The sequence below is a fragment of the Leiobunum rupestre genome, chromosome 1, assembly GCF_980474605.1.
Source record: "Leiobunum rupestre chromosome 1, qqLeiRupe1.1.hap1, whole genome shotgun sequence".
Taxonomy (NCBI): domain Eukaryota; kingdom Metazoa; phylum Arthropoda; class Arachnida; order Opiliones; family Sclerosomatidae; genus Leiobunum; species Leiobunum rupestre.
In genome coordinates this window covers 32078881-32095158 of record NC_143384.1, presented here as the reverse complement: position 1 = coordinate 32095158, position 16278 = coordinate 32078881, and the positions used below count along the sequence as shown (strand labels likewise).

Genomic DNA, 16278 nt, shown 5'->3' with positions numbered 1-16278 from the left:
GAAATAAAATCCTCTATCCATTTAAAGGAAACGAGTCATGTTTTCCCAAATATGGCCAAATTTACGTATTATAGGTTGACCAAGACTAATTAATAGGCAGGTTAAGCCACCGCCCGAAAACATGTACGGGGAACTTGTAGGATTGTAAGCGTACCTTTGTGTGTACAGCCTGCACCTTCTACAAGTTCTCTCTACACGTTTTCTTGACAGTTTCTGGTGCTGTCTTAACCTCTCTATTATTATAAACACTTACATTTAACACATCTATAATAGAACAACTTACTAACTGATTACATGTAAACAAACATTTAGAGCGAAGCGATTAGGCATTCGATTTTAATTATTTTATTTATACTAGATGGCGACCAGTTAAAAGTTTTTTTGTCGTGAAGGAAATAAATCCTTACTCAGTCATAACAGAAAAATTTTAAGATAACAAAAGTTTAACTCTGTAAAAATTCGTCATAAAAAAACGTTAATAAACAGTAATCCGGTGGTTCTTAATTAATTAAAATACTATCCATTTCAGATTGCTGGCGCCATCTGCTAAGACTTCGGGTATTTAATAATCAGTCTTAATTTTTCAATCATTAATTAGATTAATTAGAGCAATTAGTAGGACAGTCAAATCTGAGACCCACACTCGCAAATGTTCCGAAGGGAAATTTATGGATGAGCCCTTTAGTCGTACTGACGTGGACCAAATAAAACAACGAATCTAAACTTTAGATTCGTTGGATCTAGATTCTAAACGCACCCCATTGTCTCATGTAAGCCCGTCCAGACAGTGGGGGAAACAGTACAAATTTTCGGGGCCCTGGTTTGAACCATTCTCCCAATTTTCTACCAGAAAACGTCTAGTTGTCTCTAGTAATAACTTCTTTCCTGGGGTCCGGGTTAATGGTTTTACCGGAACTAGGGGTTAATGGTTTTACCAGAACTAGGGGTTAATGGTTTTACCGGAACTAGGGGTTAATGGTTTTACCGGAACTAGGGGTTAATGGTTTTACCGGAACTAGGGGTTAATGGTTTTACCGGAACTAGGAACCGAAACCATGGTTCAATAAGCTTACGCCGATTTTGAGGTCCCCTTCTTTGGTGGCGAAGACGTTAATCTTTTTGACGTGGCTGGTCCTGAGAGCCTCTGTCTCCGGAATGAGTATCATGTTGCGCTCTCCGGCTTTGATCGCTTTCATTTCGATGGTCCTGTGTTGAGGGATGGCCATTCCCAGAAGCGACGCGCTGGCATCGGGCAGGACGATCGTTTCCATGTTACCGTCGCCGTAGTCCACTTCCGCCGAGACACCCTCGCCTCCCTGGTACACTAGGTCACATAGAAATTCCTCGTTGGGCTCGATGACGGGCGTGCAGTTCAGTTGGACTGTCTCTTCCTCGATACCCGTGACCACGGTCATCACCGTGCTGGTCACGAGTCTGTAGGACTGCAAAATGACGCGATAATGAGGTTTCACAACGTTCATTGGTTAATAGTGTAGTTTGACACCCGTTCAAACTTCAAAGTGTAGTTTCTAAGGTAGATTACATAGTGCTTGACGTATCGTTTCTAGTGGATTTTAAACACCATGTGAGGTGTCGGTTCTAATTTAGGTTAGAAATTATTTGAGGTATCGTATCGAGTGCTTAAGGTATCGTCTCTAGTGCCTGAGGTCCCTTCTCTAGTGCCTGAGGTACCGTTTTTAGTGGTTGTGGAGCGGTTTCTAGCGCATTCTAAAGAGCGGTTGAAAAGTGCTTGAAGTATCATTTCAAAATTCAAATGTAGTTTATTAAGTAATTGAAGTACCATTTTCTCGTGCATTAAGAGTTATTGAGTTTACCGATTTTAATACATTTTAAGGAATGCATGAGGTTTCGTTTCTAGTGCATATCACAGAGTGCTCGAGTTACCGTTTGTAGTACATATCAAAGAGTACTTGAGGTACCGTTTGTAGTGCATATCAAAGAGTGCTAGAGTTACCGTTTGTAGTACATATCAAAGAGTGCTAGAGTTACCGTTTGTAGTACATATCAAAGAGTGCTCGAGTTACCGTTTGTAGTACATATCAAAGAGTACTTGAGGTACCGTTTGTAGTGCATATCAAAGAGTGCTAGAGTTACCGTTTGTAGTACATATCAAAGAGTGCTAGAGTTACCGTTTGTAGTACATATCAAAGAGTGCTAGAGTTACCGTTTGTAGTGCATATCAAAGAGTGCTAGAGTTACCGTTTGTAGTACATATCAAAGAGTGCTAGAGTTACCGTTTGTAGTACATATCAAAGAGTGCTAGAGTTACCGTTTGTAGTACATATCAAAGAGTGCTAGAGTTACCGTTTGTAGTGCATATCAAAGAGTGCTAGAGTTACCGTTTGTAGTACATATCAAAGAGTGCTAGAGTTACCGTTTGTAGTACATATCAAAGAGTGCTAGAGTTACCGTTTGTAGTACATATCAAAGAGTGCTAGAGTTACCGTTTGTAGTGCATATCAAAGAGTGCTAGAGTTACCGTTTGTAGTACATATCAAAGAGTGCTAGAGTTACCGTTTGTAGTACATATCAAAGAGTGCTAGAGTTACCGTTTGTAGTGCATATCAAAGAGTGCTAGAGTTACCGTTTGTAGTACATATCAAAGAGTGCTAGAGTTACCGTTTGTAGTACATATCAAAGAGTGCTAGAGTTACCGTTTGTAGTACATATCAAAGAGTGCTAGAGTTACCGTTTGTAGTACATATCAAAGAGTGCTAGAGTTACCGTTTGTAGTACATATCAAAGAGTGCTAGAGTTACCGTTTGTAGTACATATCAAAGAGTGCTAGAGTTACCGTTTGTAGTACATATCAAAGAGTACTAGAGTTACCGTTTGTAGTACATATCAAAGAGTACTTGAGGTACCGTTTGTAGTGCATATCAAAGAGTGCTAGAGTTACCGTTTGTAGTACATATCAAAGAGTACCTGAGTTACCGTTTGTAGTACATATCAAAGAGTGCTAGAGTTACCGTTTGTAGTGCATATCAAAGAGTGCTAGAGTTACCGTTTGTAGTACATATCAAAGAGTGCTAGAGTTACCGTTTGTAGTACATATCAAAGAGTGCTAGAGTTACCGTTTGTAGTACATATCAAAGAGTGCTAGAGTTACCGTTTGTAGTACATATCAAAGAGTGCTAGAGTTACCGTTTGTAGTACATATCAAAGAGTACACAGAAAAAACAACGTTAAGCTTTTCAACATTTGAATTGCAATTTAACGCGTTATAAATGTAAATGGCTACTTTTGCCGTTGATTCACTAAACACCAAAAATGGCAAAACAACTAAACACGAGGAGCAAGCGAAAATCTATAAAAACGCGTAAAAAACCTAGGCGTTTAACAAAATCAACATAAACCTAAACATCTGTGTTTTAAAGTGCTCAAAACGGATCCACTCAGAAAAAACAACGTTTAGCTTTTAAACACTTGAATTGCAATGTAACGCGTTATAGATGTAAACGGACCAAATGGCTAAACAACTAAACACGAGAAGGAATCGAAAATCTATAGAAACACATTTGAAACCTAGACGATTAACAAAATTAGCATAAACCTAAACACCTGTGTTTTAAAGTTTTCAAAATGGTTCCTCTGGCATATAGATTTGAAACGGCTTCTGTTATAAAAGCCAAAGTTTCCGCTAATAACGCGTTAGATCCGAGTGCGCCAATGTAACCGTTTATTTTGCTTCTTTCAAATTCTAATGTTCCTCACAGATTTAGTTATAATTCGTAAACGAGTTATCCTACGGATTTGTGGTCGGTGAAATTCGGCACTAAACAATACGTAACATACGAAAGTATGGTTGGTCTTGTCCAATATTTAGTGAAATTTACAGAAAATCACGTTTTTGATTGTACTTTTGGTCATAACTCGGAAAATATTAGTACTAGCGACCCGCGTTAACACATACTACAGAACGATACCCAACTCGACCAGAGTTCTAAATTTAAAAGGTTTTTTCATATCAGAGAAAAACGACCACGTAATTCAGTACAAATTACTCGGAAACAGGTCATCGTACAGACCTGTGGTTGCTCTCATTCGACTCAGCGTTAAAATTATCATCGGGCACAACACCAAACGCGGTCCAATTCGTTGAACGCAAATTTCGGGGCCAACTATTGCCTCCTTTCCCCCCCCCCCCCCCCCAAAACTATGTTCTCCACCCCGCATCGCTGCGGACTCATCATCCTTAAAGTAGGCCAAATTGCAAGTTGGGGCGAATTTTGCCGTTGAGCTATAGGGACGGTTTGCAGCCGTATATTTTATTATACCTCTCCTGAAAAACGTTCGTTTACAAGCCACCCCCGCGTCCCCCGGCTTGAAATTTGGTGATTTAATTCGGAAACTACTTAGTTCTTAACGCCATCTATCGTTCGGGTTTTAAACCAATATACGGAATTTTACCCGCCAAAATAGTCAAGTCGTCTGCTAAGTTTATATATGTTTTATAAATGATTTGTAATTTCTGACAATAGAGTAATGGCCGGCACTCCGTAGTTTTGACCATGGTCGCCATTTTGGTCGCGATTTTTTATCTATAGGAAAAAGCATGGGTGACGTGCCGTGACGTCACACACTCACACTGCCATTACTGTATACATTACTTTCCTGTATATCATTCCAATGACTTAAATTAGTATATATCACTAGATTATCATCGCTGTCATGTATTTTAAATAGTTTAATTAACTTCAATATTCCAATGGCCAAGGTCTTAGGCCAAGGAATAAAAATCAACCTATCTGAAAAACTAATTCCTTCATCATCACAAGGTGCTCTTTTTTAATATTCCCTACATTTACAAAATATAATTAATGGGTGCGGCTCTGATGTCTGCATGGCTCCAGATTATTATAGTTGCTAGCCAATGGCCCTTAAATAAATCAGGGGCCCCTTAAAATAAATCAATTGAACGGGGGTAGCGGGCCACCAGGGTCCTCATATTAAATTAAAAAATATTTTTAAGCTGTTTCTGAAACGCTGTTTTCCTACCCTAGATGAGAGCGAAATCTAGCGTTACTGATAGTCTGCTGATGTGTTACAAATTTTACTACTTAAGCCCAGTTCACACTATACAATTAATTGGTCCACTTAATTGTATGCAACTAATTGTAAGCAAGAACATTGTACAGTGTGAACAGAAAAAGTGGTGACATATAGTGTAAACAGAAAAAGTGGAACAATTCTTACAATTATTCGGCTCACACTATACAATTTTCTTGCTTACAATTAGTTGGATACAATTAAGTGGCCAATTAACTGTATAGTGTGAACTGGGCTTTAGTTACGTTTAATATGTTTTGAACATCTGGCAACGCTGTTCCTTGGAAATATTCGCATAGTCGCGTTATTTGTGCTTGACTTCCATTTCAAGACGATTCCGAGCTGCTCACGTTTTTCTTTGAAAGTAAGTCTACGTGAGAGATGATTTTATTTCTGATTAACAATTACTTGCAAAATAGAAGAGTTGCTTCTTCTTGTATATTAATGTAATTCCAAATACCTGCGTAACGAAAATTTAGGCCTAAGTTAAGCTTGGATGTAGTATTGTACTATTATCATGAATACCAGTGCTAGTCTGCCTAATGAAATCTATAGCCAAACGATTATTAAATAAAAACTTCAACATTTTAGTTCAAAGCTAATTATTAATTCGATCAAAAAATTAATATTAAATTCAACAATGTTATTACAATTTAGGGAAGACATTAATTATAAATGCTGGAGGTAAAGTTAAACTAGCGAAGAGGTTAAAAGTAGGAAGGGGTTAGTCTAGAAATTAAGCTTAGAATATAATTATTGGCAAATTGATATTATTGAAGTGAAGTAGAACTCATGAATTCCATGCAATGTGGTTTAGACAAGAAGCGATCTCCACTACGATAAAACTCTTATTAACTTGACCCCCTGACTCCTATTTTCGAAAAACATGGTGGTAATAAATAAAGTCAGTACCATTGTGGAGGAGTGGTTCGATCTGGGCTGCATTTGTAACGTGAGGCAATTTCATTTTGGGTTGGTACAATACCGTTCTTAGAGCGCTCGTGGCCCCGGGCGAAATGCATGGGTGAAACTGAGTGTAGAGGCCCTCCGGTATATACATCCCTATGGTAAAATTTTAGAGGCCCTGGGCGACCGTCCTGCTCGCCCCCCCCCCCCCCCTTAAGAACGGCCCTGTATGTTGGTATTATAACTGCCGGCCAAATTAAATGTTAGCCCAGGGCGCCAAAACCTCTATTTACGTCACAGAACTAAATCGTATACTTGGCGCTACGAATATATAGTGTTATATGTAAACACGCAAATTTATCGTATAAATGATTCTTGGGCATCTTTCGTTGTAGACACACAACTTACTAAATATTGTCCACGCAGCTCAAAAGCTTCTTTATGAGCTCTACGTCACTTCACTTCAGTTTGGTTGGGTCAAATAATAAAGAAAAACCAAAAATTCAGTTTTAGGAAAGAACATAGCGGAACGGGCTCGTCTCACAACAAGAGCCCGAGCTCGATTTGAAGCTAAGCTCAGCCTTTTTATGAGAATGATACGAGCCCGAGATGAGACCTTTATATTATAGCGTATTTTTGTGTGCTCGAACTGAAACTATTTTAATACAGCGTATATTTGTGAGCTCGAGATGAGACCATTAAAATATAGTAAATTGCAGTAATAGCGGAGTCCAATATAATGTACTACTACGAGTCCGAGCTGAGACCATATTTTTATAATGAGGCCGATATGAGACCTTTTTATTTTTAAGAGAAACGTTCTGTCCGTTTTTGCACGATTATATTTCCCCTTGGCCACTGGGGAGCGCTGCGGAGCAGAGCAAGAGTACGTACTTAATAATCGGTCCCCAAAATCGTCATTTGTTAAAACCACCAAATATTTAAAATTTGTGGAAGAACATCATATTGATATAAAATGTTTGATAATCAATAAAATATTTTTTGCAAATAAAATTTTTCTTTAGAATCAATTTTTTCTTCGAATAATCCGAAACGTCTCAAGAACTCGATACGTTTGGAATTCTAATGTTGCGGGAACTTGCCGCGTTTGAATCTTAAACGTTTCAAGAACTCAACGCGTTTGAATCTTAAACGTTTCAAGAACTCGACGCGTTTGAATCTTAAACGTTTCAAGAACTCGACGCGTTTGAATTTTAAACGTTTCAAGAACTCGACGCCTTTGAATCTTAAACGATTCGACAACTCGACGCGTTTGAAACTTAAACGCTTCCAGATTTCGACGCGTTTGAAACTTAAACGATTGGAGAACTCGACGCGTTTGAATCTTACACGTTTCAAGAACTCGACGCGTTTGAAAATTAAACGTTTCGGCAAATAGACGAGTTTACATTTTAAGCACTTCAAGACCTCAACACGTACAAAACAATCATTTCTAGAACTTAACATGCTTTAACCGAAAACGTTTTGTAATTCGACGCGCAAAAAGACTTAACGTTTCTTCTACTCAACGCGTGTTGGTATAGTATATGTCTGTGAGAGCGTTGCATTTTCCTGTTTAGAAAAACGTCTAGAATTTAAACATTGTTTTTTCTGTGTACTTGTGGCACCGTTTGTAGTGCATATCAAAGAGTACTTGAGGCACCGTTTGTAGTGCATATCAAAGAGTACTTGAGGTACCGTTTGTAGTACATTTCAAAGAGTGCTTCAGGTATTATTTTTTGTGCAAATTAACAGTGTGCATTGTGTCATTTCTACTGGCATCGTTTGAGGTATTGACAATTTAAGGTGTAGTTTCTAGAGTAGTTTTGCCTGGAATTTGTGCCTTATTAATAGTGTAACTTACGGGAGGTCCACCAGTTGGCCACACTATCACTGTAATCCTGAATGTTCCGGTTTGGAAGTAGATGTGTTCGGCTGGTACGTTCAAATTGGCGTGTACTACGCCGCTGTTGTCGCCGTAGTCGATTTGGTACTCGACGCTGCCCTTTTGACCTTCCACTTTGATCTCGAACTGAACCTTCTGGCCGTAGGTCACTTGGGACTCGGTCGTGGTCAGGGACACGCCATTGAGGGGCAACACCGGGTTCGCCTTGAAGAATTGGGTGTAGCCATTTTCGGAGGGACAAAATTCTTGCTCGACCGGCGTTAGGCTTTCGACTAAGAGATGACGTCATTAGTGCAAACTGTGGAGGAGGGAAGAGTGTCTAAATTAAAGAGGGTTGGGTACCTCCTTTTTCGTTGGAGCAGAGACAAAATCTGCCTTGGACTCCGGCGTAGGGATACTTGATGTCGGCGCATCTGGACTTGCAAACTTTGGAGTCCATGCTGTGGGTTGGATTGTAACCACCCGGGGAGATTGTAAAGTATTGCAGGGAGTCCATGCCCAAGCAGTCGCCATCTTTCAGAGCTGAAGGGAATTAAATTAATGTTTGTAGATTGTTTTATAGTTCCGGTTTTAAGTTTCCATGAGCCTGACGCAAGTCGTCGGCGTTTAAGAAATAAACGGTTTGTTTAATAAGCGAGTTTCAATAATCCTACCGCCATCTATCGGCTTTAAAAATAACTATTAGGATGGTTCTTTTCACAATAAAGGGAAGCCTGAATTGACGATAGGTCACCGAGGTCACGCTGACATATGACGTCATAGTACCATCCTCGTCTGGTTTTCGTCTAATTGCGCATGTTTCAGATATTATTGAAACTCTCTTATTAGCTTTTTTTAATTTTAAAGTATAGATTTATTAGTGTTGCATTATGAATTTTAATACACCAATACGAATATAAGAAGTGAGAGGACCATTTTACAGGGGTACCACCATTGTGTATAAATTATTAATAATCTACTTGTTACTAGAGGGCGCCATCAGTTCACAATCAGAAATATCAAAGATGATAAAACCCGCGAAATTCTAATTTAAATTGTGGTTATTTAAAAGCTGAAATTTTGAATAACTACATTTTCTAAAATATTTTATGTAAAGTTTCAGCTTGAAATAGCACTTAAATTAAAATATAATAATTTAATTTTTTCCAAATTTTGCGCCAAAATATCCACGCTGGCGTCCTCTAGTGTAGAAATACGAAATTAAAATTTTATACTCCATGGTGGTTTCTAAATGTTTGTTTCCCTGTATGTAATATGCGAATTCTTAAGGGAATCTTAAAGGGAATATAACCTCCAACGCGTTCATTATGGAAGACCACAACAAATTGAAGGATTACATAAGAAATAAAATCACTAATGGCTTGACCGAAATACTAGAGGTTATATTAAATTTAAATTTAAGATTTTCATTTGATTGAAGTTTGGTGTCTAAGGTCTTTGGCCGACACCATAAGTTTGCTCTAAAAAAAATTGATTGAAATATTAAAATTGACATCGTTACCTGCGTTCGTGGTCACCAAATTAAAAATAGCCTGGAAAGAAAACCAAATTGTATAAATATTAGTATTAATATTTCAATATTAATCAATCAAATTGCATAAATATTTGATTGGTCTAAGTGGGTTTTCTAAAAATAAGGTTCGGGCACTGGTTGCCTTGGAAACATTGTTTGTTGAAATCCGATTGGTTAGCCAAGCGTGAGATGGTCTCGATGATGAGCGCTGATTGGTCAAGCTTGGCTGACCTTCCTAAAGGTCACGTTTTAATTAATTTGATTGAGCACGTAATGTCAAATAGCGTAGCCAGTCACAAATGCGCTGATTTGCAGCCCGAAATAGTCTTTCCGGTGGTCAACAGAGTGAAACTGCACCACACCCTCTCAAAGACAATAATTAGGCTAATTGAACTCGCGGAAATAGACATTTTTAGAAACGTATCATTTTGAAAAAATCTTTGGCGTTCTGGGTGGTCATAAATTATTATTTCTCAGTTAAGAAACAATTTCCTCGCTTGAAATAGGAATGAAGGACAATAAAATGCTTCAATTTTCTGTAAGGTATTTTTTAATGCCTCAGAATTTGAAAAGTGGAAACAGATTTCTAAATTTTTAAACGGAGTTTGGGATTTTTGAGTAAGATTTTTCACTGTGGATTTTACATTTTTAAAAACCTTTTTTTCCGGAGATTTTTCAGTCCATATTTTTAGATTTTATAAACTTGATCAGTATTAACATAAGTCTATAACATTGTTCCATAAGTTTGCCATTTTGAGGAATATTTTACTGAGAGCTAGTAACGGAGTGACGTCATCACAAGAATAAAATATCCCCCTAGCGAGGCGCTGTCAAAGGCTACGTGTGACGCGTTCGCGAGAGGACGCAAAACTGCGACGAAGCCCGTAATGCAGTCTGTCTTGTAAACCTTTGCATGTGAGGAACAGGAAGTGACACACTTATGTAACAATATTATACACTTATGGTATTAATGAAACGATTTTATAACTCTCTCTCTTTGGAAATATGCGTATGGTTTGAAAAAGAACATTAAATATCAACCGATTAAAATGAAAATTTTAGCAAATCAAGTTGAACCAAGCTCGAATTTTTAAAATCTAAATAAGACCTGAGAAGATTTTATCAGCCCTGTAATGCGTATCTTAGAAATATTCTACGGGCGTCGTTACATCAATTTGAAATTAAATCATCGAGCAATTTTACTGTTAGCTAAAGAAACTTAGAATCACTAGATAATTTTTGGTAGTGTTGTTAATTTTCCGGAAAAATAAAATGCGGAAACATTTCCAGAAAATAAAAAATTGAAACAAATTACTTTTTAAGGGTTTTTAATTTTTTGAAACTTTTATCGATAAAAAATGTCTAATAACAGTAATCATACTACAAAACATTAATAGTGTTATATTGTTAATCAGTTTATGGCCTCTGAAATCTACCCTGGACCTGCTTAAATCTAGGATAAAAATTAGTTAATACATGTAGTTACCTTTAGTTCTTTACAATCAAAACAATCAGCTAAGCTAATACCCGAGGCACCACCTTAGGCCTAAGTCATCAAGCGACTTTTGAAGCCATTAATTCAGGTGGCCGGGTTAAATAGCGTAGGAGGGTGTTTGCAAGCTCTTCACGCCACGCGAGCCAACAGCTTTCTACTCAATTTTTTAACTACCCAAAATGATTTCCCGAAACTTTTGGTTGGATCTAAATTTTAGAACTACTCAAATATGGCAGAACTGCCCACTAGTTAGTTCTGATCATTACGAAACAAACCAGAAGATCTAGAGTTGTTAATTTTCCGGAAAAATGAAATGCGCAAAAAAAACTTTCCGGAAAATTTTGCGAATTGCGGAAATTGAAATTACGAAGTAGAAATCAATTAATTCTTGGACTGACGACGTTAAATATGACATAGACGCTTCAATAAAAAATCTTCCAGGAAAGTGCCAAGAAGTTATATTTCCGAGAGCCAGGACCTGCAAGTCACTGTTTATATAGCGCTTGTTGAAATAATGGAAAATTTTCACTTGTGCGGTATGCCAAAAGTGTTTCCTTTTAACCAGGTAGCTTTTTTGACGTATTAAGGTTTTGCAAAAACACAACGTTCTATTTGCGGGTGAAAAGTTACTACTTTTTCAACAAGCGCTATCTAAACAGTGACTTGCAAGTCCTGGCTCTCGGAAATATTATTTCTTGCGAATTTCCTTGAAGATGTTTTATTGAAGCGCCTATTACACTTGTTTACTTTGCTTATTTATAAACTATATTTTTACAATCTAATATACTAACGATAAAGCTAATTAAATTATTGAAACGCTTGTGTCGTTCTTTTATAGTAAATGGCGATTTCGACCTTCAAAATGGCGATTTCGACCTTCAAAATTATTTATTTCGAAAATATACAACCTTCATAATCTATCAAATTGTAAATTTTGAAACTAAATTATTTCATAACTTGCAACCGTTATTTTGGGAACTTAATATAACAGATTTACAATTGACCCGCTCAAAGTTTTTGCGTCGTTAGGTGACGCTAGTACTGTATCGGTAGTTTCACTGTACCAAAGATTTCTTTAAATACATTTTATTTTTTGTTAGGTACATTTTTATAATCTTAACGCGTTTTTGTCCATTAAGGGTAATTACCCTGCGCCTGCCAAAACCGGAAAGGGTGTGTGACCGACTTCCGTTTAACTCTAAATCCCCTGTACCTCAGGTACCTGCTTCTATCATTCGTTCACTTTCTTGGCTGTCACGACATTTCATTTATGAGGGTTAGAAACCTCGACACATTCTGAGGTCATAAAACTTGTAAAGGTTTGTTAAAGCAATAGTTAAGGATTCTAATAGTTAACTGTAGCAGCACTAACTATTCTCCTGTATCGCCGTGAAAAATATGGTTGTAATGCAGGTTTGAAAATTGAATATTTATTTTTATTAATTTCGAACATTTTCTAATTTAATTAATGTTTAGTTAAATTTAGTTTACGGTTTTGCACGCAGTCTAACTTTTGAATTGCTAAATAGTCTGAAAATTCGTTTAGTTTAGTTTTTTAGTTTACTTTAGTTTCATTCAAAATAACTTTATTTAATAAATATTAGTTTCCTGTTCAAAATGATTTACATTTACTTATAAAATATCTCAAAGTTGTTGCCAAATAGTCTGAAAATTTAATTTGTTTAGTAGTTTAGTTTATGAAAATAATTTTAATTGATAAATATTGTTCAAAAATGGATTGGAATTTTCTTAAAATTGTTTGAATTGCCAAATAGTTCGAAAATTCATTTAGTTTAGTAGTTTGGTTTATTTTAGTTTATGAAAATATAATTTTCTTGTTCAAAATGGATTGGAATTTTCTTAAAACTGTTTGAATTGCCAATAGTTCAAAAATTCATTTAGTTTAGTAGTTTGGTTTATTTTAGTTTATTAATAATCATTTCGAATTTTTTATCAATGGATAAAGTTTAGTTTAATGTTAAAAATGAGCCAAATAGTTTAAAATTAAATTTGTTTCTGAAAGCATTAATTTTTGGCAAAAAAAACTGAATGACAGTAATTGCTATAACATTATATTTAACTAAACATTAATATAAAACACATCAGAGTTCGAAATTTATCAGATTAAATAACAAAATTGTCTAATTTAATTATACTTATAAATATCGTAGCTCATTTACTTGTGACAAGGTTTTTAGTTTTTGCCAAAAATTCTGGAGTCTTTAAAGATAGAGTAAAATTTAACTGATATTTTGTATTTTTTACTCTAAAAATCAAGTTTAAAAGTACTTACCCACAAGAAGGCTATTAGTATCATGATGGTTGTCCAACGGACAAACACTTCACAATGGTCAGTTTGTCTGGACACTACTTTTTATACCCCTTAGTTACGTCATAATTGATTTTTCCATTCATATTCTTCTAAGAGCGCCATCTATAAAATTCCACCAATATTATCTATAATTAATTCATTCGCATAATTTTGTAATAAAGTAATATGTATACGTAAAACTAATGGTAAAATTATTATTTCGTAAAATTTACTAAAAATAAAAATTTTCCGTCGAGCCGGATTTGAACCAGCGACCTATGGATTTCAATGAAGTAACTCTACAGTCCACCGCTCTACCAACTGAGCTATCGACGGTTGAAAACATGTGGCTTAGTTTTTGTTTAGTAAAACAAAACAACCTATTTAGCGTATAAAGATAAAATAATTTTAAAATTAAGTCATTTCTTTATATTATAATCATATATCAAGCGAAAATCATTTATAAAGCCGTTAAAATAATTTTATTTACAATTTTCTTTCGTTATTTAAATTCAGTTTTGAAACGTAGTTTGTGATCCAAGCATAGATGGCGCCACCTACGCATGAAACGCTAAAATTTCCCGCTAAATTCAAAGAGTCATTTGCTCTAGTCATTAGTCGGTAAAATGCAAATTTTGCAACAGCCACATATGGGACTTATTCGCGACCGTAACGATTCTAGGTGGCGTAATATAATGCAAAAATTATATTCAAATGCAAGTATCAATATTTATTAAGTCAAATTTACGAATAACGATGAGGAAAAACTAATAGCGTCTGCTTTAGCCGCTACCTATCTAGGTTTCAATGGCGAACCGAAGGGGGCTATAGTTTTCGGTCGCGAATTGAATGTCAATAACATGTAATTATGATTCGGAATTATTAAAATATTTAATTGCGTATAATTTCAATGATGCATTTAATTGCGAGCGGTAATAAATAAGTTCAATGTGTTTCTCGCGTGATTTTTTTTCTACGGCGAATTCGGTGTAGCGTTGCAAATCACTTTATATTGAAAATCATCAGACATTAACCTCAGCTTTCCAGATAGTCGCCCGACTCGAAATTGTGTAATTTTAACTTCAAAATATTAACCATGTATGGCCAGATTTTGACAGATAAGTTTTTCTAACAAAGATACCTCGCGGTGCAAACGCAATGGTAGGCCTAACTTAAAATTGATTTGAAAGACCCAACCACTCCTCTATGGGAGGAAAAGAGGTAGACAAATTATACACTAGTGGTCCCGGACTAGCTATTACAATGAGGGCTGAACATAAACAACGGTTGTTTCCTGCAAAAATATTAATAAAAAAATAGGGTTGGGGAGTAGAAAACCTTTTGTAGCTCTCCAAGTAATTGCTATAATATTTTTCACGCAATGCTTGTCATTTCTTACAGAAATTTTTTGCGTCATTTCGCCCGGCATTGTTTTCAATGGATACCGACATGGCGTCGTCTGCTCTTTCGGCAACACTAACAGTCCATGACCTACCGCCATCTGCGGGGCGGAGTCGAAGACAATCATCAGTGAGGTACGACCAAAAACAAGCCTTTTTATGTAAAAAATATGGAAAGTTTTAAACGATTCGCGAATTGGGGAGGGGTTTTTTCTGCATTAGTGTCACGCGAGTTGCTGGCTATTTTTAGATCATTAATAGAGTTATTAACGGTAGGAGATAACAGTGGCTTATGTCTTTTTTGATTTATTGTTTGGTCGCTGTCTTTTTGAAGTTGGACTTGGGGTAACTGAGGACGAAATAGCTTAGATTTTATGGACCGATAATTATGATTATTTTTACTTAAGGTGAATTCTAATGTATGAGAAAGTTTTCGAGGTTTACGGTAGTACCGTCTAATTTACATAGCGGTTTTTCTGAAATTGTTTATCTAGTCGGCCGTCGAAAACTTGAAGGGTTAAGTTAGAGCAGACGATATTAGTAGTAACATATCATAAGCAAAGGTCTATGCCAAATTTTTTACGACGACATACCCGTTATTAAGAGGTAGGTATTCAAAATCTGCACCTCCTAGTGGCTACGTCCTCAACTATGCATTTCTGAAATAAATTTCGCGAAATGCATTATGAATGTGCACAAGCCGTGCGCGAACGTTTGTAAACTTAGAACCACGCGAGCCCTTAGCACCGTAGCCAAGGCTTATTCACCATTTTATCGCTTAAAAAAAAAACTTAAAATTAACACTTATCTTTGCAAAAGTGATTCATCAGAACCTAAAACTGGCTATTAGAAATAAGATTTTTCGAATTTGAGATTTAGACGCGTTTTGTGTAGCATTTATAAACCCGAGCGTGGCTGCTCTACCAAGTAAGATAATATTTTAGATGTAGAAATTTTGAAAAAGAAGATGTCGCTACTGCCCTATCGTGGTACGTTAATTTTCTTCTCTCCAGGACAACGCCGTTACCATGGGCCCCTATGATAGACCTTTACTTATGGGGGACCTTATTATAGGCTTATGACGAAACGTAAACCTAGATGACGATTGTCTGAGCGATTGTCTGTGTGAAAGTGTCAAGTAAGCAGACGAACTTTCGCTACGAAGTATGCTGGGATGAGTTTGCCGCCAACCAGCTAAGGATAATAACAACACTAGTTTTAATAAATGAAAACTATTTCAGTACCTAACTAACAATTTTCTCTTTATTGTAAGAAATTACACCAAGTTGAACACAAAAACCCCAAAAAAAAACTGTTGACATATTATCTTTAAATTTGGATCACAGATCCTTTCGTGTAAGTCTAGCATAGACCATGAAAAGGCGCCCATGATATATTCCCATTTACAGATTCATGCATCCAGAAAATTTAAAAATTACAATGCCATGCAATAAAATAATTTTGGCCATTGAACTTGTTGTTTTGTGGAAAATAGTTGGCGTGCATATTTTAAGTTTGATCAAAAAAGTTATTCATTTGTTTTGCAAAGTCAGGCTTCACAAAATAGCCATAGATAAGAATCTGGAAATTAAGGGCCAAGCCATCAGGCATAAATATTCCAAACTGACATTATTCCAAGGCCAATAAATACTCGAAATTGTTTGTCCAACGGTTTCA

The 16278-nt window shown here is 36.3% G+C and overlaps 1 protein-coding gene and 1 non-coding gene across 2 annotated transcripts in view; both read right to left on the bottom strand.

The window, feature by feature from the left end:
* LOC149962138 (uncharacterized) overlaps window positions 1–12158 on the bottom strand; it is a 40595-nt gene extending 28437 nt beyond the window's left edge. The window contains exons 1-4 of the mRNA XM_090164402.1: window positions 12113–12158; window positions 8225–8404; window positions 7841–8154; window positions 1074–1442 (exon numbers count right to left, since the gene is read on the bottom strand). Coding sequence (XP_090020528.1) covers window positions 1074–1442; window positions 7841–8154; window positions 8225–8404; window positions 12113–12158 — 909 coding nt within the window. The remainder of the gene's footprint in view (window positions 1–1073; window positions 1443–7840; window positions 8155–8224; window positions 8405–12112) is intronic.
* Window positions 12159–13449: 1291 nt separating this feature from the next.
* On the bottom strand, window positions 13450–13537 carry TRNAY-GUA (transfer RNA tyrosine (anticodon GUA)). Its single transcript is given in 2 exon segments — window positions 13450–13485; window positions 13501–13537. It is a non-coding gene; the product is annotated as a tRNA-Tyr (tRNA).
* Window positions 13538–16278: the final 2741 nt, after the last annotated feature.